Below are 23,126 nucleotides of genomic sequence, written 5' to 3' on the forward strand. Positions count from 1 at the left end.
CGTCGAACATACCGAGACTCTGTCAGATATATCATATATTAAGTATCGCGTGATATAAGGTAAAATTCAATGAAGGTTGTCTAAGTTGACTAGTAAAGGTCCTTTAGAGTGCCATAGCCTTCTTCAGCGAGTATGTCGTCGACGCGCTTCCCAGCAGTGTGTTGAGTATTCTATATCAGGCGCGAGCCATTCAACTTTTTTTCGCAGTTGATGATCAAATATTAATAAACGATACAGTACCAAAAGTCCTTGTTAAACAGCTACAGTAACAAACTGCAAGACTCAACTCTGATGACAAGGAAAATAGAATAGATCGTCCATAAAAGTTAACAAAGTGGATTAGGAGGGGACTATCAGGCGTATCCGAATGATTCGACATATAGGGTTACACTCGGCCCTCCATTGAGAATACTGGAAGGTCCAGAGACAGGGAAGCGAAGTGCATGTCGGACCGTGCGTGCTATACCCTGCGATCCGCAAACTAATGTAGTACCCGTAAGTTGCACATTCTTGGAGGCCGGCGGAATTGGTGCTTACCGCTCACCGACATACGCCCCGAGGTCATGCTGACCTCTCCTTTGAGTAGTGCATCCAGATCCGCTCGTCCACTTTCCATCTTGACCCCGCGTAACGAAAATAGCATTGACGACGTTAAAGAACCCCTCCTTGTCACAACTGGTTCGGGAATGCCGTTCTTCTCTGTTATATTTGAAATGCTGGAATTCACTTCCATCGACTGTGATGTTGATGGAGAGCCACTGTTAAAGATACGGATGGATACTGTCAAAGAAAGCGGAGCAAGCTGAACAGCCTTGATGAGTGTTTCTTCAATCCATTCAACACACTCTATAAAATATGACATTAGTATTGTTCGTAGAAAAAGCTGTGCATGAGTCATAAATCTACTCACCAGCCCCGCGTATGGACCAAATGAACACCACCCGTTTGCAGGAGCTTTTCCCCTTGCGCACGCGTCTATAACAAGAATCTAAAATCAATGATGAAAATCAAATGAAGGTACATACTCGATAATGTTGAGGAAGACCGGGAGGGTATATGAGACACCAGACCCGCCTGAATTCGATCAGTACTGAGTGATTACAAGACAATGCACAACTGACCTGCCACCAATACACAGGTGTCGTAAGAACCGAGGTCAGGAGATGGGCCGTAAGGACCATCTACAAAAACCTTGACAGTTTCTTTCTTGGCAGCTACTTCCTTCAGCTTTTTTGTGAACCCTCCGTGCACGTTGACCAAAAACACTAGCTCCTTCCAGAACGGAGCACTTGATCCCAGAACCTGGGTTCCGTGATTTTCACCGCTTCCCGATTGACCCTCTGGTTTTGCGGTCGACAGAAGACTAGAATCGAAACTCGCAATAGTAAAAGGGTGCGCTTCGAATGGCAGTGTCGAAACTGAGGGCATGATTAGATATGCTGTTTGTCCTGGGAACCAGTGGAAATGCGGGGGTCGATGTAAGCGCAATCGAACAAGATCTTCGGAAAGCAATTCTGTCGCTGCGTCCATTGTCCCAGTTCCTGACTTGAAGCCAAAATAAGAGTGATTGAATACAACAAGTCGGACCACCCGGATGACACGATCGAGAGCCCAGAACACAAACGAGGGCCATATCCAGTATGACCCACTAATCGTCGCCAGTCAGAAATGAGGCTATCTGTATTAATTCGCACTTACTAAGCACTTTTGGTGTGGAAATATGCTGCCACCAGAAATATACTGGGTTCTGTAAGTCAAAAAAATACAAGCACGTATAAATCCTACACTCACAAGACACTAAGGAAGTGAACGTAGAAGAAGATCTCATAGGCTCTAGTGCGAACAGGACGCAGTGATACTATGATCAGAAGAAAGAAAGCAGCCAGGGCAATAATACCGGTGCCCTTTGATGCCTTGATCAACTTGAAAGGGTAGCTTTCGATTAACTCCATTAGAAAATTGCAAGTACGAGATAGAAGATACGTACTAGGAAGATGATATTATTTCGCCCACTGTATGTACACAAAGTAGCATGAAGCATGTCCTAGCCATCATTCGATGAATATAATTGAGCTTCATATCCATGAGTAAGTCCCCCGTGGAGAGTAATTAAACCCCATACCCTATCGTAGCTGATGCCTGTGACAACTGATGCGAGAAACTCAGCGACACGTCGGATTCGTAGCTTTTCCACCTACAAGACACGAGATTGTTCTTTGTGCCAAGAGCCGTGACAATTGGAAACTGACTGGACGCCAGCATTGCTATGCGGTTGCTCCAGAAGATGACATCGAGTTTCTGACCCTCGACTGTGGTTGCTACGTGATTTAGTGGTTAATGCGGTGTGAGTAGGACCGTACACAATCCTGTGAGCTTACTATTAATGAAGGCATAGATCAGCAAAAGGGCGATGTATGCCACAGTCACAAAAACCTCTGCCATGTTGAGGGTATAGGATTGTCCTATTTCTAGAGTCCACCGGAAGGTAACAACGCGATAGAAATTTATGATCGCGAGTGGGATACGACGGAGAGAGAATTTGTATTGAATGTCATTGGCGGTAGCCGTTTCTTCGTCAGACTCGTAGTGCCTGCGTCTGGCGAATTTGGAGTGAACGAATGACCCCCACTGGAAGCAGCCGACTATGAAGAGAAACGCAGCGATAGCATACCACACTTGTTCAGGGTAGGTGACAAATTGCTGCAAGAGCGCGGCTATGTCAGCTTCAGAGAAATCAGATTCAGAAGGCATCCTAAGTTGCAAGCTAAAGGGGAAGTGGGAGGGGGAAGGGGAAAGAAGAGCAGAGTAATTAATACGAAGACCATAGCGATGCGACTTGGCATCCCGGAAGAGCGACCAGCGCCCTGGAGTGTGCCGACGGCCGCAGTAGTACTATTGCGCTTCAAAGTTAGCATCGGATGCAAGTGAAGTGAACGTGGAGTACCAGAGGTCCTGTCTGGATATTATATAACCATGTTATGATTGGACGACGAAGAGTGAACGTCATCGAAAGACTCGCTCATATTCCCTTCTATATATTATCTGCTACAACCAAGCTATACTGTAAGAATAATACATTAAAGGACTTACTATGGTAGTGCAGTCCAGGTATATCCCATAGGTATCTACTATGATATCCTGTCAGGACCCCTAATTATCGCGTGGAAAATTTCCCACAACACTCAAAAATAGATTGCTTCAGTACTGGCGTGTTTGGTGGCACCAGACATATACTTTACTCTAGACTGCAGTTTATACATCTTCTTTAGTGCAACTATCACTCATATTTCAGACTACCTTTCAGCTTGTCCGGCATCCCAGCTGTCACATCACGTGAGGTCTGCGCTTCAGCCAAGCCTAGCCAAGCGCACAATGAAAAGCTATTTTGACGCGGTCCTGCTGCGGTCGTGACGTGCTAGTGCAACTTAAGCATTCCTATGTTCTACGTTTGACTCCCACATCACGTTGCTTGGGTTCATGACCATTCCGTCGTTGATTTTATTCGTGAAGGGTGATGTTTCATGCGAGTGGCAATTTCTTCATGGCCTCAATCACACCAGTTAGAAACCTATTGAACAGAGCAGGTAATACTTTCCTTACTTCAAGTTCACTCTCGCTGTAATTTCTTCCTAGAACCCACTCATTAGGAATGTTGAGATACACGTTCCACCGCCTTTGATGTTGACCGGCATCCAAACCCAACTAATGGTTGTCTGCAGGTCCTGCTTCTTCAGAATCTTTGAACGTCCTTGCTTCTAGTGTGGTCAGACACTCGAGGTCTACGTCAGCCACAAAGCCGTCAGCAGGATAGCCCAAGACATATTCAACAGCTCGCTATTGTTACATTCCCCGTTCCAAGTTTCGACGTGTTTTCTGAAATCACTGGCTTTTCGATGAGCAACCGCGAGAGTGAAAGCGTGCACCAAAGGCATGCCACCGAGCCATTTTTCGACTTGACCGGAGGCACCCGGAATGTTCTCAGGGAACCAACGTGCGATTTTTGCATACTCGTGAGATTCGGAGATATCGCCGCAAAATGATATGCTCCCACCATCTACATAGGTTCTCCTTCTACCGCAAGATGTAGTAAGATATGCCTCCGCACCACACTGGCTCAAGTCATGACTGTCAAGGAGCTTCTAAAGCGAAGCAATATGAGGTCGTAGAATGTCGTCCAATTCTTTCGATGGTTGTGCTGACATAAGGTTTTCAATCAAGTCTTCTTCGCGAACCCATTATCCGAGCTACGCGATACTTCATGTTGAGAGGACTGAGAACATAACCGGTCAATGTTGCCCTCGTCAAAGTACGAGATTCTTACAGAGCTATCACCTTCCGCGCGGGTGGTGTCAGACATAGGCATCTTTTATCGCATCACGCATAGGCTGTGCTTCATGCATCATGGTTGGTACTTCTCGTATGGTGGTATCGGATGATCCTGTCATCGAGAAGTTCCAACCCCCAAGTCGAAAGAACATACAGCCATATCGACTCTGCTCAACATTTTTCATTCCACACTCATGCTTCACCAGGATATCAAAAAGGCCGACTATTTGAAGTGAGGACTTTCGCTCTCTTTCGCTATTCCATTTTACGATCTCAGAGACCTTTGGTCTGTAACATGGTGATGTAGTTTACGCATTTTTTGAACCCGTCGATCCATTGCAATCGCTTTCGAAGAAGAGAACAGCAGTCTGCCAGTCCTTGCCTATGGTGTTCTTGGACGAGCTCCACCCCCTTGCTCTACATCCCACATCCACAGGGTACAGTCACAGGAACCATTGAGGACCTGTCGCCCGTTGTCGAAGAAAGCTACCGCATCTACTACATTCGTGTGCCCTCGGGTTGTCTGCGCCAACGCCGGGTGGCCTCCCAAAGTGAGATTTGCATCTCTTGCTGTATCAGGCACCCCTGGCATCGTTGTGTTGACCTGGTAAACAGAGCGATAGACGGTCTGTAGAGTTTGGCGTTGGCGATGACCGTACGTTTTGGAAATCGTTGCGTTGTGGATATTGTGTGTGGTGCGTAGTGCTGGCTTCCTGCTCATAACCCAACTCTTCCAACGTATGTGGCGCCTGTCCGATGTCAACGGTTATCGGGTCCGCGCCTTTCCGGTGACCACGGCTCTGTGCGGGTGGCAGTATGTACTAACTGGGAGTTAATCTTTGTGAGCGTTGATATCCTAGCTCGAGAAGAAGCCCAGTGTTAAAACGTTAATCGGTACGGTGGAGTGATATGGCCCGCTGATCGCTGGAGGCTCAAATTATTACATCCCATAATGCAACGTGCGCCAATCACCCGAATCGCATTAGATTACACCCAGTTCCTGTGTCCTTCCTTTCCCATATCTTCCGCACTGGCGCCAATAACAAGGTATGCATTTGTTGATCATCAATTGGGCAGCTGCTTGGAACAGATAGAGTATAGCCATGCGTGGAGCGAAGAATTGGTTATATCTTCGGCTATATATGTGGTAAGTAGCATCAAGCCGAGGTTCTGCCTGTATTCTCCGAGTCAAGCGAACTAACTCAAAAGAGCATGTGTCTGATACTATGACGCAGCGCAGTCACTTCTGCTGCGGAAGTCCCGCAGCTACAACCCCTTTCTATCTGTGCATTTTTTTCACTAACCATTGTAGGGTAGCATGCTTTGGAGAACATTCGCCATCATATTTTCCAGGGAGCAAGGAGTTTTTCAAACCAATATATGCGCTTTCGGCAGGCTGAAATCTAGCGGACAATTTATTCTATTCACTTTCTAAAAAGAGAACAACAGTCATTGCCTATCCGGGTGATATCACTTGGATGAACTCTACCCGCGTCTCTTGTCCCCGATGTACTCAGATCAACGTTGTGATCTGTTTCAGGGCGACACTCAGAAGTCGTAGAGTTGCTCCAGGGCTCCGAAAAGGGGATCTCCTGCAGGGAATCGGTATTGCGGATATTTGTCTTATCGCCCCATGCCGCTACGTTTTTGCCGGTTGGTCGGTGCTTTCCACGCCGCTGGGCTGGCGTGGGTCAACGTCTCCTTAACCGTATATCTGCTCTCCTATGCCAGATTATCAATTTTCTGCTTCTCTCACTCTAATACTGTTCTGGATTATCCAGGCATTATATTCCCCAAGTGGACGCAAGGCTTTGCGCCTCTACTCATGGAGAAAAGAACGACTTCTAGCACCCAGCGTTCGGTTTGGTGCTGCTTCCCAGCTTCTTTCCGCCATGTTTGAGGTACTCAAATATAATGGTGATTCTTCTAAGATCTGTGGAAAATTCCAGGCGAGGCTCCCCATCTGTGTCGGTGACCACGCCTAGAAATTCAATGCTGACCGGATCAAGGGTGTGATGCCAAGTCAGAAGTGTAGTCTGGTTCTACTGGTTGTTTCAATGTTCGCGAACCGCTCCCATATATGTATATGACATGTGTTAACCAGGATTGAGCCCAATATTAATAGATGATAAAGCCCTTGTTAAACAGCTACAATAACAAACTACAAGAAACTCTGGCGAGTAAGAAAACAAAATAGGTCATGCATAACAGGGAACAAGAACTTTAAGGAGAGGTGACTATCAGGCGTATCCGAATGATTCGACATGAAGGGTCACGCTCGGTCCTCCACTGAGAATACTGGTAGGTCCGGAGACAGGGAAGCGAAGTGCATGACGGACCGCACGTGCTATACCCTGCGATCCGCAAACTAATGTGATACCCGTAAGTTGCATTCTTGGAAGTCGGCGGAATCAGTGCTTACCGCTCACCGACATACTCCCCGAGGCCATGCTGACCTCTTCTATGAGCAGTGCATTCAGGTTCGCTCGTCCACTTTCCATCCTGACCTCGCGTAACGAAAATAGCATTGACGACGTTATAGAACCCTTCCTTGTCAGAATTTGTTCGGAAATGCTGTTCTTCTCTGTCGGACTTGAAAGGCTGGAATCTTCTTCCATGTACTGTGACGTTAATGGAGAACCAGTGTTAAAGATACGAATGGATACTGTCAAAGAAGGTGGAGCAAGCTGAACAGCCTTGATGAGTGCTTCTTCAATCCATCGAACATACCCTATAAAATATCACGTTAGTATTGTTGCTATGGATGAATCATGAATCTACGCACCAGCCCCGCGTATGCACCAAATGAACACCACCCGTTTGCAGGAGCTTTTCCTCTTGCGCACGGACCTATGAGAACAATCAGACGTCGATTATAACAATCAAAATAATATACGTGCTCGATAACGCTCAGAAAAACCGGGAGGGTGTACGATATACCAGATCCTCCTGGTTCGATAAGTACTGTGTGATTATGAGACGAAGCACAACTCACCTGCCACAAATACAGACGTGTCGTAAGAACCGAGGTCAGAAGACGGTCCATAAGGACCATCTACAAAAACTTTAACTTTGCCCTTCGTGACAGCTACCTCCTTGAGCTTTTTCGTGAACCCTCCATGCACGTTGACCAAAAACACTAGCTCCTTCCAGAACGGAGCGCTTGATCCCAGAACCTGGGTTTCGTAATTTTCACCGCTTCCCTCTGGTTTTGCGGTCGACAGAAGACTAGAATCGAAACTCGCAATAGTAAATGGGTGCGCTTCGAATGGCAGTGTCGAAACTGAGGGCATGATTAGATATGCCGTTTGTCCTGGGGACCAGTGGAAATGTCGGGGTCGACGTAGGCGCAAGCGAACGATATTTTCGGAAAGCAACTCTGTCGCTGCGTCCATTGTCCCAGTTCCTGACTTGAAGCCAAAGTAAGAGTGATTGAATACAACAACTCGAACGACCCGGATGAAGCGATCGAAAGCCCAGAACACAAACGATGGCCATATCCAGTACGACCCGCTAATCACCGCCAGTCAGAAATGAAGCTGTCTGTATTAATTTGCACTTACTAAGCACCTTTGGTGTGGTAATATCCTCCCACCAGGAATATCCTGCGTTCTGTCTGTCAACAAAAGTTACGAGCGAGTAGAAGTCCTATGCTCACAGGACGCCAAGGAAGTGGACATAGAAGAAGACCTCATAGACATCATTGCGAACGGGACGCAGTGATACTATGATCAGAATAGAGAAGGCAACCATGGCGGTGATACCGAGACGGAGCCAGTCTTCGTTCAGAGTCTCCCGGAAGCTTTCGGTAAACTCGATCAGAAAAGCGCAAGCATGAACTGGAGGTACGTACGAGGGAGTGGATACTATTTCGCCCGCCGCATGTACCCAAAGTAGCATGAAGCATGTCCTAGCCATCATTCGATGAATATAATTGAGCTTCATATCCATGAGTAAGTGTTCCGTGGAGAGCAATTAAGGGCCATACCCTATCGTAGCTGATGCCTGTGACCACTGATGCGAAAAACTCAGCGACACGTCGGATTCGTAACTTTTCCACTTACAAGACACGAGATTGTTCTTTGTGCCAAGAGCCGTGATAATGGGAAACTGACTGGACGCCAGCATTGCTATGCGGTTGCTCCAGTAGATTATATCAAGTTTTTGACCCTCGACTGAGGTTGCTGCGTGATTTAGTGATCAGTGCGGTGTGAGTAGGACCGTACACAATCCTGTGAGCTTACTGTTAATGAAGGCATAGATCAGCAAAAGGGCGATGTATGCCACAGTCACGAAAACCTCTGCCATGTTAAGGGTATAGGATTGTCCTATTTCGAGGGTCCACCGGAAGGCAACAACGCGATAGAAATTTATGATCGCGAGTGGGATACGACGGACAGAAAATTTGTATTGGATGTCATTGGCGGTAACCGTTTCTTCGTCGCACTCGTAGTGCCTGCGCCTGGCGAATTTGGAGTGAACGAATGACCCCCACTGGAAGCAGCCGACTACGAATAGAAATGCGGCGATAGTATACCACACCTGTTCAGGGTAGGTGTCATTTTCGCGTACGAGCGCGATTATGTCAGCTTCAGAGAAATCAGAAGACATCCTAAGTCGCAAGGAAGGGGTCTGGGTTCAGGCAGACAGGGAAGGAAGAGCAGACTAAATATGAAGACCATAGTGTGGTGCGACTTTGCATACCCGAATAATCTTCCCAAGGCATTGAGAATTCATGTGGGGATCAATTCTCAGGATTACATCACTGGATTTGTTTTGTTCAGAACATGATGGCCGTTGAACCTCGGAGAAGTTTCTTAACCATAGGATTACCAAATGAGCGCCAATCGGAGGATGTCAGGGTTGATCTCCCCTCAGCCTAACCGAAAAACGGTCTGCGGAACCGAAGCATTTCAGTAGAATGAGTGGGTGAGATAACCATTAAAGTTCTTATCTAGGTACTGTGATAAGGGAAGTTCGCCACAGTTCAACTTGGCGTTCAAGCCCGAGGTCATGCCGTCATAGTAAGTAATACAGTTGTAGAACACGAGTTAATGCATACTTGCCTGGGACCACCGACCCCGTGATAAAGTATGCGAATCGATCCACTTCGCTGAAGTAGAAAACTTGAGTGACCAGTGGATTCAAGGTAACCTGTTCGGTGCCATTGTGTTATGATTCCAATCTGTACCTGTGCCTATTGGTGTCAGGATTCAAGTGCGCTGTTAATCCGAACTAGTGTCGCGAATTGTGACATGACATTGATCACTGATCAGCAAATGCGACAGCTCTCACAAAATGAAGGACATAGCTTATGTCAGCGGATATCGCAGGTGTGAGTAGTCCGGACTCCGAATATGGCAAAAGTGACTTATTCTCGCCGGTACAGTCTGTAAGGCCCCCTCTACAGATCTGAATTGAAGGTTTATTCAAGGGCATAAAACCTTGTTGAATTTCAGACGATGTCCGGCATCACGGGACACCTTCCTTAAGGATAAGATTATCACCTTGTACCCCGAGGTCAGCCCGTAATTATGGCTGTACCGTAGTTCTAGCGTTGTTGGCTGAAGTCGGGAACTGGTCTGGCAAAACTGGTTGTGCCTGGCCCACGTGGGTATCCGAGACTCGCGGAGATGTAATTTAGATCAGTTTGAATTCAATATAACCTGAAAACCGATGTCCTTACAAAAAGATGGCGCATGTTGGAGGACGCCTTCTTGCATCACTGAGTACTACTGTACTGATCAATGACAATTTCGACATTGCTGTCGAGACTGTACAGGATCTTGAAGCATTCTTTGCGTGGGCACCTCCGCTCTCGACAGAGCCTCGTGATGCAGATGACCTTCTTGCTGGTCCAGAGGGTATCTCGCCTGACGACGTTGCCACTGAATTTACGGCTCAAAGAGTTGAAGCGGACCGAAGAAGATGAGAGCTTTGACGAAGCTGAAGTGCTCGAGGGAAATGCTTTTGATTTTGGGAAGTTGGATCGGGTTGAACAAGGGATAATGATTCCACAGGCTATTCTAGATGACGTGAGGTGGTTAATACCAATGGTGAGGATGATGATGCATCGATGGATAGGACGAGGCAACATTGACCTCGTCATTAGGAATGTCATACACATCGTTTACACCTAGAGTTTTGTCAGTTCGTACTAGTTCCCATTTTTTGACCCCGTGAGAATTATGTAATAGATATTAGCAACAGCGCTTTATTTATGCTTTACAACTTGCAAGTATAATGTCGTCCAACTTCGAACGAGTTTACTGCAGTCAATTTGACTTTTACTCACTGCTCCATTGTCTATAGAGCATCACAAGTCATAGGATGTTTATCCATTTTTGCTCGGGTGGGTCGTTAGCAGCTTCTCGTCAAAATCGCGTAGAAGATGCATATTCTCCCAATCATGTCAACGAGAGTGTGCGACCGTGACATATACATCAAATGGGGGAAAGTCCACCGCCTGGCGCCAGATCAATAATCTGTGAATGTATTAACTGTGAGCAAAGACTGCTTCTGTGTCACCACCCACCCATCACGGTTTGTTGCATATAAAGCTTTTGCTTTGCAAATCACTCGCTTCGACAGTCGGATTCTGCTATTTTACCCCGATGGAGACGTCGATCCTGCAAACATTTTCAATGGCATATTTGCAGATGTCAAGTTATCCTGCTATTCGATGGCTACTCGTCGCAACGGTTTCAGCTTTTCCTCGGAAAGTTTTCCAGTTATCATCCATAGCTTATGGGCGTTCAAGAAGATGACTTGACGAGAACCCGATGCCGAGAACTTAAACACGATTCATACACAGTGCACTGTAGGTGTTGATTCCATCAAGCTCGTTTGCCGTTTGTTCAAGTTATTCTTGTTCATCACTCTCAATCTCATCTAACTAGGTGAAATCCACCTTCGCGAGTTGACTGTTACGACCACCGTTAAACATGCATGGGCTAAGCTTTCTGGTTCACTAAAATGACGCAAACTGGCGGTGGCCCTTCATCGGACAAACCTTTCCAAAAGGAAAGGAATGTCACAGCGCTCAAGCATCTTCTGACTACAATCCTCTAAGTTGTGAGATACTGGGACCGGTCTGCTCGGTAGAAGAGAACTGATGTAGGAGCTAGGAACTCCTCAACAGTGTGTTCCAATCACGGGCCGTTTGCGAGGGCGCTAGATTCGGACAAAGGCGAAACGTCCGACAGGTAGACGATCGTAAGAGCTGAATTGCGATCTATTGCGATACCAGACGAACACGGAGTTGACCGGTCGTTGGAGCTCGACGTTAATATTGTTATTCCGGTCGATGCAGTGGAACGGGCATGGACTGCAAGGGAGAACCCAAGGCCAAACCTCTATAGCGGGAGGCTACAGCTCTATCTATTGAGAACCGACTACGGGCCAGGACTCCTGCTACAGTGCGCCAGACGGCCCTGCTATATCTGCCCCATCTCCAAATGCAACCGTCCGCGGTTCCACCATGAAAGACGAGTGTGCGGGAGTGCGAAGAACTGCGCCAGACCACCGTGATACAGCAGCAAGTACCGCCCCAGGCCCAGGAAGCTGCAATACCCTGCATAACGATGACCGCCTCATGATTCCTCGCAGCAATAGCCTCGACTCCCTGCGTAACACAGCACGCAGCAGTCTTTCCTGAAAGCTAAACAACCTCAGAGAAAGTGATCTGATTAGGGCTCATGTTGTAGTACCACCATGCTACTCCCACGTGCATCTCACTTCGCTTCTTCCATCATCACCATCACCGTATGTTACGCCAGAGATGCGTGTCTCGAGCGGTGATCAATGCATTTTATCGGTGTGCTGATTTACCTCGTCCGCACGATAACGATCGAAGTTACCAAGCTTTTCTCTCATCAACATCGTCTGCACTGGACGCCGATTCCGTGTTGACAGTTTCCGCCCCCCGCTTGTCTCGAAAAGAGGATTTGTTCCACTCCTGGAACCGTTAGCAACGAGTTCACTCAATTTGATGAAAACATGCCTTAAAGACATACAGTGACCTACTAATTCAAAAGCCGACATCGCTCTTGAAGGTTCTAGATTCTTCGTCTCAGGTTCATGCACAACTCCGTTTTGGCGCATATGATTTATTACAGGTGAACATACGTACGATCCAATACAAATGCCTAGAAGAATAATTCCACGCAGGTGCCGTTGAAAACATGTGAGATCCCTGTTCCTTTTCGAAAATGCAATATCTCCAGCGTCCTGAAGTCCATCATGAGTTGGTCTTCGAGGGTCAGACGCTGAGGTTAGCAAGTCCATTAGAAAATTAATGTTAAAAGTTTTAGCTTGACATCGAAAAAGTGTAAGACAATAGATAGGGATGGCCATCTCGGTACCAACTACGAGTCCGTGTAAATGCGAAATGGTACCCAAAAAGCCTGAGGATCCACGAGAACGTTGCAATAAGATGTAGGCAAATCAGAACGAAAGCAAGGGTGAGTACAATAGTTTCACAACGTCTCTCCTATGATACATCGATATCTGGCAGATGCCAAAAGGACCTCAGAAAACCCGCGGCGTGTCCCACCCCAGTGAGCCGTCTGCCTGATCTTCCTGATCAGATTCTTCTGGTCGATACCGACCCTCGCCAGCATCGTGATCATGAAGTCCCTCTGGTTGAAGCTGAACAAGGGATTGTCGGCCAGGTGCCAAGGAATGAGGGTGTGGAGGAGTCTGCATACGCGAAGGGGATTGAGACCAATCACGAGAGGGGCGTGAGCTTGACGGCGCGACAAATGGTGCTTGGTTGCTTATTTCTCCTGATGGATACTGATATAGTGAGGGTGGTATAGGTGAGGGCAGGGGGATATCGGATGCCGAGTAGTAAGAGGTATTGGGTGAGACAGCATTCCCCGCGTAGGGATTTGGTAACGCGGCCTGGGGGACCAGTTCGATAGCATCTGCGCCATTATCGTCAGGATTCTTGCTATCAGAACCTGCGCGGGATCTTGTAACCGTTGGTTCGTAACCTTGCTGCAGAACTAATTCTGACGCTGAACGAGCGTGAGGTTCGCGGAACATGGGTGCAGTCTCAAGATCAACATGTTTGTTCTTCGATTCCTTGCGATGGCGGATTCCCAGACGGTCCTTGAGATCCCCTCCGACCCACATCTCGCGAATAATGTCTTTATCCAAGGGCATATATGTCGACTTAAAGAACTTGATGAGAAACCGAGGCGCTAATCGATTGCTAGTTAGGGCGAGTCTACAGGAACACCATTTCGACTCACCAAGTGCCACCAAAACGGAGAAGAAACAACTGTCGCCCAAAATGTGACATTGGAGAAGAGAATCTCTACCTCGTCGATAAATCCATCTGTATTAGAGAAGAAGGTGTTGACCGGAAGGAACGAATAGATCACAATCCAAAGGAGCATGACAAGAGATGATCCGATACCGACGACCCAAGTGATAGAGGTCCAGCTAAAATAAGCAATTTTTAGCGTTATCAAACCAGTACGACAAAGCACACTCACTAGTGAGTATTCATCCCGACGTATGTGTTCGCTGCAAAGATAGCAGCAACCGCAACGGTTGTCCCAAAGTCCGCTAAAGAATCAATCCCTTTGCCATTGGACGCCACGGCCAGTCCAAGCTGCCAGACCAAGTAGGGAATGAAGAAGACCACCGCAGACTGGTAAAGACCATCGAGCATGTAGAACCAGAACTTTGTCCGCGTGTACTCCAAGCCTCTGATGCCGCGAACATAGAGCTGAGGGAAAGCAAGGGCAGCCTTTGCATTGATATCTTGATCGAATGCTAAAACAAACAGTTGAGCGAGACCCAATAACTAATGATCAAAGGCTCACATCCGAGGACGATGACAGGCAGTGAGGTAAAGATGAGGTTGTAAAACAAAATAAAGCTGTAGTCATATAAATAGGTTGCGTCGAAGCTTTCAAAAGTATTGTTGGCTAGTGCATATAAACCAAAGAACGAAACTCACTAGCAAAACGGCATAAACCAAAACATGGCCAACGTCCAGATGACATTCTAAAGCGACGAATCAATGGCAAGCACAATTAAACAAAATCGTAAAACACACCTTGTAGAAGAAATTACTGTGCATATCAGCAATACGCTGGTACGACCACCTCCCATGGACGAGCAGCAACTTCGTCAAAAACCTGAATTGACCGAAGGCATAATCGGCAGACATAGCAGCTTGTGAACCTTCATGTCCAAGCAGACCACAACCAACATTGGCTTCTTGAATCATTGCAACGTCATTAGCGCCATCTCCTATAGACAACGTCATTGCCTTCCGACCCTCCTTGACCTTGGCACAGAACTCGAGATCAGTAGAATACCTCAGGAAGTGGCAGTATGCTCACCAGCTTCACAGTCAGTGCCTTCTGGGCAGGCGAGACACGACAGCATACGACTGTTTCGCACTGGGTACCAAGGTTCAGGAACAAAGGCTTGATATCCGGCGTCAATGCGTGATGTAGGGTGTCACCATCAATAACGACCGCAAAGGAAACCTTAGCACCAAGGACAAACCCGCGTTCCATTGTTTTCGAGGTAGGAGGGCCCAATATCGACGCAATCTTGTTGAGACCCGCCTCTATCTGAGCAAGAGTGCTTTCGGGGCTATCAGCAGACAGGATCATGATTTCAGTATCTTGTTTCAGGAGGTTGCAGCTGAAACCTGGGGATCGAAAATTAATCCAGTTGTGGCGACATGAAAAACCCCACTCACCAATCTCGATCGCGGTCTGCAGCTTGTCGCCTGTGAGAATCCAAAGCTTGATTCCAGCGCGATGGAGCATTTCAATAGCTTCCGGTACTCCTTCTTGCAGCTTGTCCTCAAGAGCCGTAGCGCCCAGTATCTGCAACGAGTGTTCCACCTCAGCCGCTGCATTTTCAATGGCTTCGTCGCGGTCGTCGACAGTCGACTGAGCAGCTTCATACGTCCGCAGCCACCGCAAGAATTCATCCTCCTCGAGCACTCTATAACCAATGCAGAGTGTGCGCAAACCACCATTAGCAAAAAAGTCCATGTCCTTGGTCGTCTTCTCCTTCAAAGCAGGGTCCACATCCGCAGCAAGCCGTTCGTATATGACGCTGTCCGCCCCTTTGCAGTACAAGATGATGCGTCCATCTGACGCACGGACGATGACGCTCATGCGCTTACGTGTGCTAGTGAACTCGAGCGTCTTCATATGCGTGAACCGCTCAGGTTGACCAAGCACTTCAATGTCAATCGTGTCCTTGTGTTTGCCGACAAAAGGAAAGCCCACATCCCGCGCAGCAGCAACCAACGCCGCCTCATCAGGGGACTCAGCCTTATACTCCAAGCGATAAGGGCGCTCCTGCGGCTCGGGCTTATCCGCCAATACTGAGTGGCACACGGCCAAGGCACGGAAAAACGCGACGATGTGGGAGAATTGTTCCGTCGAGCGGTCTGCGAGGTCCTCTGCGAGCTTGGGTGACACGAGCGTGAGTTTGTCAACCTGCATATAGCGGTTCTTGAATAGCTTGGTCAGCTTGGCAACCATGGTGTCCTTGAGCACTGCAAGCTTTTCCACTAGCTCTTCTGGTGCTATTGCATCAGCCCGGCCTTCCCTCGTTGCAGCTCCACGCTGCGCTTCTGTAACGCCCTCTCCATATATGACCCCGCGCACCGAGCATTTTTGGAACTCCATCACGTTTGCGTCAGCGTTCCGGTCTTGTCGGAGAATATATATTCGATTTGTCCGAGATCGTCAGAAATACCCCAGTTCTTTGGGACACATGCAGTGTTGAAGGGCTTGTAGTACATGTCCAAATCTTGAGCAATGAAGTAGGCTTGGATGGTCTTGACGATCTCGATAGAGATGAACAGGGAGACTGGGACGATATTCTGAAAGGCGATGAGACACGACCTGAAAGAATATTAGCGAGCGTTCAGGTGACGTTACAAGGACATACACGAAAGTAACGAGTGCGTTGAGTACGTTGGAACTAGTGGGTTGGACGCCTTGCTCATATACATATGTGCTTGTGGCTGTTAGCCCATCCATAACCCCGTTGATGGTCGCTGATATCGAACAGATGATGATCAAGAATAGGAAATTCACTATGACATTGAAGTTTGTCTCCTTCGCGATCTTCGATTGCTTGGATGGGGTCTGTCCACCGTTCAAGTATATCTTGGTGTCTTGGCCGGTGAAGACGACTAGTCCGATGATCCATGCGGTGTTCCGTACGGTGCAGCCGCGAAGGAGTAGCTCATTGATAGTGACACCCTCTCTACGAGGTTCGCGCGTGGCAGCGTCTGTATATCGCAGGACCCCATTGTATATGTACAAGTTCTGGTGCGGAGGTTCTGAATCGAGGACAAACGAGGATTTTTCGATGTCTTCTTCTGAGCTGAGGGATGCCGTAGCCTGTATTGCCTTCCGTACCTTGAGGTTTGTTTCGCCGTCAAGGTTCTTGGTTTCGAGATAGCACAGTCCCTCTGCATCAGATGTCGACAATACGACGATATCAGCAGGAACCTGCTCATCTTCCCGTAGAAGCACAATGTCGCCGACCTCCAGCTTCTTCCACAACGTCCTCTCCCAGCGGGCTGTCCCGTTTGTGCGCCTGCTCCAATCTACCACGCCCAGAGATGACCGTGAAGGAGACGACTGCATATAGTTTGATAGGGACATACTGTGTTGATCCCATCCTCTAAGCTCGTTTTCTGGGAGCCCCGGAGGGTAGGTATGCAACTCCACGCTGCCTATACTGCTTTCAATATCCTCCAGTTGCCGGCCACCTACCCCTGTAGGAGGGTGAGATCCGCCCAAGACTGTAATGCTATCGTTCATGTCTGTGGTGCTCATGCTGACCCTATCTTCACCACTCTTGTTCAAGATGATCTGCTTTCCCTCGCCTGCTTCCTTCTCCCGTAGTTTCTGCACTCCACGAGTGATTTTTCCAGGAGCATTTATGTGGAGTAGCCGTTGGTACCATGGTCGGGGATCAAGGGCTTGGTTTACGTTGCGCCACTCCCCGAGTCTCGTTACTGCAGATGTGTTCACTTCTTCATCTAGTTTGGCTCGTCTATAATCCTCGACACCGTCCTTGACCGCTGTCACGACCAAGATGAACAACAACGGGAGAGCCGCGGTCTGTGGCGATGCTGCACCGAAAACGGAGAAAACTGCGCAAGTCTCATAAGCAATTGTTGCTCCACAAGGCGTGGCTCCGGTTACCCGCATGAGCTGTACTCACATTGAAAAATGACGAGCGCTAAAAAGTAAATATTGGCAATTCTAGGGGCAATCAATGAGGTTACTATGTCATCGGCAAGTAACACGTACCGGTGAAATTGTTCAAACAAGTTCTTTGGCAGAAAGGTCAAGAGTGTGTACCCTATGAGCAATATTACACTTAGAGACGGACTGAAATGGAAATATGAAACATACTGCTTGTGCGAACTTTGTTCCGTGCATAACGGGCGAGTGGTTCGCCATGCTGGTCTGACTCCATGGCAGAGAGTGGTTGATTGACGTATATGTTTCTCCGCGCGCCTTGAATGCGCGATTGCGGGGCTGAGGGGGCCTCAACTGATTGGGCCGTTGATGGGCCTGGTTCTGAAGTCTTTGGTTTCTTTGCATTCTTGCGAAAAAACAAGGATCTCTTCTGGGTGGTTCTCCATCTCTTGCGCGCTTTAATTTCTGAGCGTATGGATTCTGCAATAGTAGAAGCTGCTGTGCGCACTGTGCGGAGACGGAGTTGTGGGTCTATGGTATCATTCTCGTCAATGTCAGACGGCGGTGGATGCCGCTTGAACAAAGACATTGAGATGGTAAATTAGTGACCAGGGGTATCGTGAAAGGATCCTAGGACCGAGAACCAGCACGGCAGGACAGAAATTGGGAAAAGAACGAAGAGTGGAAAGACGGCTGATTAGTAGCTGGTATCGTTCGCAGCAAGCAGAGCTATGCAGTGCCGCTGCCCGCACCAATTTTGGCCTGGTATGTAAGGACCCCAAGCACCTTCAATACAAAAGTGAGGCGATAGCCTATTTGAATTAGCCTGAGACTCTTGCAAACGTCGTTGAGAAGCGGAGAGTTCAAGTCGTCGACAACCTTGGCCAATGTGGCCCACGAACTGCTCAATTCGATTCTCTTCTACTGTCGTGACGGCCCTTAACGCAGTTGTAACGTGTTCATCAACACCCACAAGGGTTTCCAATCGCAGTGGTTATTTTCAGCACACGTTGATACACGCAGGCAACCTGACATACGGTACCCCGCATACTGTGCACTGCGGCCCGGGGATGTAATTATTGCTTACCATTCATCCGGCATGCTAATGTGGAATCTGATACAGGTGATACAAGCATGGCCTAGTCAAGGCTGAATTGCCAATATTGGGTGTTTTCAATCAACGTCTACTAATATTCCTATCTAGTTCACCGTGCAATCTTTACGCTATATGCTTAGCGGAAGGCACAATAGAGCCCTCACTGCTTCTTAGCAGTGCGGACGGTGAGTACTGAGCGCTGAGCAATAGGCTTCTTCGTGGGTGCATAGCGATAACTTCACCCACAGCTATTGATAGCCCATTAAAAACCCGCATTCTTTCCATGAAATGACCTTATTTTCTCTCTGGACTGTTCGCAACTTTAACATCATGGTTCTCTGTCGTAAGGTCCTCCTCATCACTGGTTCCTTGGAAACATACTTCCCCAAATTGGGTGCTGGGCCAGGTGAAATTGACGCGGTCGTGACACGCCTGTGATGTGGCATTGACGCGGCAGTATCACAAATTCAAGGGTACAGATCATGTTCAAACGCCATCTTATGTCGCTCGAAATGTTTTCCAAACACTTTGAATCCTCGTAAATGATCAAACATATGAATATCTCTCTGGGTGCAGGCCCTGGAGTGCTGCATTCACTTCTCACCATATTTACAATGCTTCCCTTCCGCATTCGTACTACTCGGGAATGCAGAGTGCATCTTGTGTTTGTCTTGTATTGCCTCTAATCATTGATGTAACGTTGATTTTCAGATGCAGTGTGAAGTGTTGTCTCTCTCGACGGTGACCTTGTCAAGTTCGATGCAGCCTCTGTACAGACGTGTACTACCATGTCAAGCCTCATTCAGGCTAGGTCAAGCACCCCTCATCACGACAAGTTTTCCCCAACATCCTCCGTATTAATGTTAACTCCACACTTACCTATTTCACATGAAGGCCCACTTGCATCCCGCGTTCGTGCCGCGTCAGTGCTTCGTCAGTGCCGCGTCACACCTACACATGCCGCATCAGTGCCTGCGTCAAACCCCACACGCTATCCTGCTGTCAGCTTCATGACCGGCATAGACCTCGAGTGTCTGACCACACTGGAAGCAAGAATGTTGAAGAAGCAGGACCTGCAGGCAACAATAGTATGTGTCCCTATGATAAAATAACGAAGGAATGATCATGAACCCGTGCAGCTTGATCTGGGGGTCAACATAGGAACACTTGCACTGGCGCGTCAGTATCGAGAAAATGGCCACCGGCTGATGTAGCTAGTACTAAGTAGGATGCGTCCCTGTGACAAATAAAATGGTGAAGGAATGATCATGAATCAGTGCAACTTGATCTAGTGTAGAACTTGTGGCACTGGCGCGTCTGTGGCAATGCCGCGTCACATGTGCGTCACGGCGCGTCACAGGCGCGTCACGACCGCGCGTCCCCTATTGTCAGACCTTCTTCTCCGCACCTGGGATAGCGAATGTACTTACATGGTCGTTGGACGGTAGGTCTCTCGCCATTTCCCTTGTGCAGCGGGTATTCGTCGGAAAGTCAGGCTATTATGGAGAACGAAGTTCATTGTCTGATGATTTCAATACCAAATGGACCTATTCTCGCAGCCCGCAACATCGTTATCGACATCTAAATAGGCAGAATTGGCTTTATGCGGAGGGACAAGGCAACCTGCCCCAGTATGGCCATAATAGAAGGAAGACAGTCGTTGCTTCTATGTGGAACATGCGGACCAACGATAGTAAGTATCCAGCTTCATACGTACAAGATCAATGGCTATCATCAGGAAAACGTAATTCGTTACAGAGCGCTCTGTAGCACGATTGAACCCGCTGATGCATGCTGGGGGTTTTGACATCCGTATCACAGTTCTTCGCATAGACCTTATGCTGACGGACCGGGAAGATCCGACCCATCTACTAGTAAGTGTCAATCTTTTATATGTCCTTAGCAGCTGCCAAGCTCTTTAGCAAATTTGTGGTCAGTTGGCTCCAGTTGCATGTTTGATATCGCATCAGATGGTCCTCGCTATATGTTCTGGATCATTCCAAAGTCCTACAATTGAAATACATGGCAGAGTTCCCATAGCCTGCCACAATCCGAGCAAACCAAACCTGGTGCAACGTAGGTGTCGGGACATATAAGCCTGGCCAAGCTCCTTGGGGAAAATGGTTCAAGGTGCGTACGACTCGTTACGAGTCATCTAAAAAACACAGTTGAATCTGATAATAAAGTTTCTCACAACGTCAGATATGGGTCATTAACAGTGGTATGTATGCATCGGACTGCATAGCGTCAGTGAACGAACATTAATATTCTTGTCACGATCACACGACAACTGTACTTAAGTGGGGTTTGCGGCGGCGTTGGTCCTTCTGTAACTTACAGGCAGGTCTGAACGTTTTTGTTTTTGTTTCTAAATAACAAGACACGTTCTCCGCACGCGTTTCATTTTATATACACTATCACTCATCCTACACGTTGTCTTTTCGTTCTCCGTCTCAACGACGTCTTTATATTCCTCTGCCTTCAGAATCCACTCCCCTCAGCTGCTGGTCCTTCAATCGAAGACTCAGGTGAGTTCAATCATTTACGAGTCTACTACATAGTCTCTCCCTCGTTCCTAGTCCGAGCCTCTCTTAGTTTGAGACTAAGATGTCTTCTATTTCATTCCGGAGCTTGCGGATCTGCAGATATTCAAGGCATGCAAAGATTGTAGCTCGATAAACTTGACGTTGCTAACTTGATTTCTTATTTAGTTTTCCAATAGTAAGTGCCCTTGGATCGGCCGTGAAGGAGACAGCGACTGACTACGTTGTATCGTCAGCTGGTGCCTTCGCAATTCTCGTAAGCATCGAGTCCATTCATTGTAATACCAGCTCCAATCATCGACCCTGTTCGGTGTCTCAGATATTCGATTTCTGCATCGCATTCCAAGATGAGGTCAACATTGAAATAATGTGTCCGTGACTATTGTTTTCATCACTGTCTACAGGTAAAGTGGACCTGGTCTAGGCCATGGGATATAACTCGTGTCATCTTCGCCATATCTCGATATCTGCCTTTCATAGGTTCTGGATTGACTGTATATGGTGAGTCACCCACTTTTATTATCCTTATCTTTTGGGTACTGTTGACAGCTGTCGTAGATGCACTAAGTATCAGCGGGCCGGTAGGCATGCAAAGAAATGGCTTTTAACGATAAGCTGATTGCATGACACAAAGCCAGCCCTCAGTCAGGCAGAAAACAGTAAGTCGTCGCCCAGTAGTTAATTGTCACTCAACCTAACAACGTGATGTTCAGTTATTCATATTATAAGTATCGTTGCTGCAGAAGGTGCGAGTTGCTCATATCACCTATACCAAGAGTAGGGTAGATCACACTTGTTTGACAGGCTTGTTGGTTATTCGGACATGGGCATTCTGGCAAAGGAGCAAAAGGATGCTGATTGGATGAGTAACTTATAGTGTTGTGCGTGTTCCACGGGACTGGAGCACAAACCTCTAACTTTGCAATAGGTGACGGTAATCGCTGCTATTTCCATAAACGTCCTTCGAAATCAACAGTTGATAGCAGGTGAGTTCGCTCGTGTTACTACCAACACATCGTTTTGATATAGTTACTAGAATCAAATGCTGTATTGGTATATATTTTCTTGGCACTTTTCGAATGTGGTTAGTTACTATGTAGGGCGTACTGTTGGCCATCTGACCCACAAGCAAAACCTAGCAGTAATACTGGCCCTTACTGCGTATAAGAAGTTCAGCGACTACCGGAAAATTGAGAGTTCGATCATAATCATCCTTTACGGCGGTACATATTTGGCATCATCAGTGCGTGGAAATAATTTGCTTCAACTTTATTGTCGTGTAATTCGTTTCGCAAAGCCATCACAGTCACCAATGTGATTATTGACGCAGTATTTCCGGTGCGTGTGCACGTTTATTTAACCCCAGTCATTCCTTTTGTTGCTCGGCTGCAGGTTGGCTATACAAACATGTTTGATACGTGTGTTACCGGCTGCACTGCGACTATTGACAATGAACACACTCCATTTAGGCTACAAGTTGTCATTCACAGCGTCCTAGGCTCACGAATTATGTTCCACCTTCGGAGTAGTCACGACCAGGTCTACGAGATGCACAGCATCATCAACATTAATAATGTCAGAAGCTATACAATACGGCACTATGCGACCCAGAACTGGTGAATTTCACCGGTACCATCACCCGTCAGTCTAGTCAGAGTCACCACATTACATGTTGAACATCACTGGGGATTGGTAATAACAACCCACCCCACAGGTGATCCTTCACAAATGCAGACGAACGACTCGGAGAGAAGGAATAATGCTAGTAGTGAAGTTTAATGGATGCAAGCGAGTTTGGTTTGTCGTCAAGATTAGACACACTTTTGTCAGGGCCCATTTTCAAATAAAGCGTTCATTGTAGTTACGAATGTATTTGAACAATTCCAAAGGACGGACCTCACTGCCATAGACACCACTTGCAGTTATGATGAAGCGAGGAGTGAGAGATTT

General features: G+C 47.5%; 5 protein-coding genes across 5 annotated transcripts; 1 reads left to right on the forward strand and 4 right to left on the reverse strand.

Moving 5' to 3' along the window:
• Positions 1 to 116: 116 nt before the first annotated feature.
• Positions 117 to 2,900, reverse strand: DFJ58DRAFT_771205 (ferric reductase NAD binding domain-containing protein). The gene is made up of 11 exons (XM_041389131.1): positions 2,379 to 2,900; positions 2,199 to 2,318; positions 2,123 to 2,148; positions 1,988 to 2,073; positions 1,792 to 1,935; positions 1,699 to 1,740; positions 1,122 to 1,648; positions 1,026 to 1,074; positions 911 to 975; positions 538 to 846; positions 117 to 481 (listed from the first exon to the last, which is right to left on the reverse strand). The coding sequence occupies exons 1-11, from the start codon at positions 2,749 to 2,751 to the stop codon at positions 354 to 356; spliced, it is 1,869 nt and encodes a 622-aa protein (XP_041247411.1). The 5' UTR covers positions 2,752 to 2,900; the 3' UTR covers positions 117 to 353.
• Positions 2,901 to 4,622: 1,722 nt separating this feature from the next.
• On the reverse strand, positions 4,623 to 5,253 carry DFJ58DRAFT_771209 (uncharacterized protein). The gene has a single exon (XM_041389132.1). The coding sequence runs from the start codon at positions 5,045 to 5,047 to the stop codon at positions 4,709 to 4,711; it is 339 nt and encodes a 112-aa protein (XP_041247412.1). The 5' UTR covers positions 5,048 to 5,253; the 3' UTR covers positions 4,623 to 4,708.
• A 1,174-nt stretch (positions 5,254 to 6,427) lies between these two features.
• DFJ58DRAFT_165043 (ferric reductase NAD binding domain-containing protein) lies at positions 6,428 to 9,218 on the reverse strand. The gene is made up of 11 exons (XM_041378974.1): positions 8,571 to 9,218; positions 8,391 to 8,510; positions 8,315 to 8,340; positions 8,180 to 8,265; positions 7,985 to 8,128; positions 7,890 to 7,931; positions 7,322 to 7,839; positions 7,227 to 7,275; positions 7,112 to 7,176; positions 6,749 to 7,057; positions 6,428 to 6,694 (listed from the first exon to the last, which is right to left on the reverse strand). The coding sequence occupies exons 1-11, from the start codon at positions 8,935 to 8,937 to the stop codon at positions 6,567 to 6,569; spliced, it is 1,854 nt and encodes a 617-aa protein (XP_041247413.1). The 5' UTR covers positions 8,938 to 9,218; the 3' UTR covers positions 6,428 to 6,566.
• A 3,637-nt stretch (positions 9,219 to 12,855) lies between these two features.
• On the reverse strand, positions 12,856 to 18,402 carry DFJ58DRAFT_911947 (uncharacterized protein; the record flags this gene model as incomplete). The annotated part of the gene is made up of 13 exons (XM_041395254.1): positions 17,751 to 18,402; positions 17,646 to 17,697; positions 17,557 to 17,597; positions 16,267 to 17,485; positions 16,072 to 16,220; positions 15,056 to 16,024; positions 14,688 to 15,004; positions 14,399 to 14,632; positions 14,300 to 14,346; positions 14,163 to 14,248; positions 13,830 to 14,112; positions 13,584 to 13,776; positions 12,856 to 13,512 (listed from the first exon to the last, which is right to left on the reverse strand). The coding sequence occupies exons 1-13, from the start codon at positions 18,124 to 18,126 to the stop codon at positions 12,856 to 12,858; spliced, it is 4,623 nt and encodes a 1,540-aa protein (XP_041247414.1). The 5' UTR covers positions 18,127 to 18,402.
• A 1,119-nt stretch (positions 18,403 to 19,521) lies between these two features.
• Positions 19,522 to 22,919, forward strand: DFJ58DRAFT_864554 (uncharacterized protein; the record flags this gene model as incomplete). The annotated part of the gene is made up of 19 exons (XM_041394132.1): positions 19,522 to 19,555; positions 19,603 to 19,721; positions 19,773 to 19,843; positions 19,931 to 19,972; positions 19,994 to 20,077; positions 20,223 to 20,326; positions 20,455 to 20,507; positions 20,674 to 20,763; positions 20,836 to 20,854; positions 21,119 to 21,161; positions 21,345 to 21,432; positions 21,581 to 21,677; positions 21,735 to 21,757; positions 21,811 to 21,835; positions 21,906 to 21,922; positions 22,105 to 22,162; positions 22,474 to 22,514; positions 22,569 to 22,594; positions 22,646 to 22,919. 19 exons carry the CDS (start codon positions 19,522 to 19,524, stop codon positions 22,794 to 22,796), a joined length of 1,185 nt encoding a protein of 394 aa, XP_041247415.1. The 3' UTR covers positions 22,797 to 22,919.
• Between the last annotated feature and the right edge of the window lie 207 nt (positions 22,920 to 23,126).

Source organism: Suillus subalutaceus (genome assembly GCF_016647625.1).
Source record: "Suillus subalutaceus strain FC151 chromosome Unknown DFJ58scaffold_19, whole genome shotgun sequence".
Lineage (NCBI taxonomy): Eukaryota > Fungi > Basidiomycota > Agaricomycetes > Boletales > Suillaceae > Suillus > Suillus subalutaceus.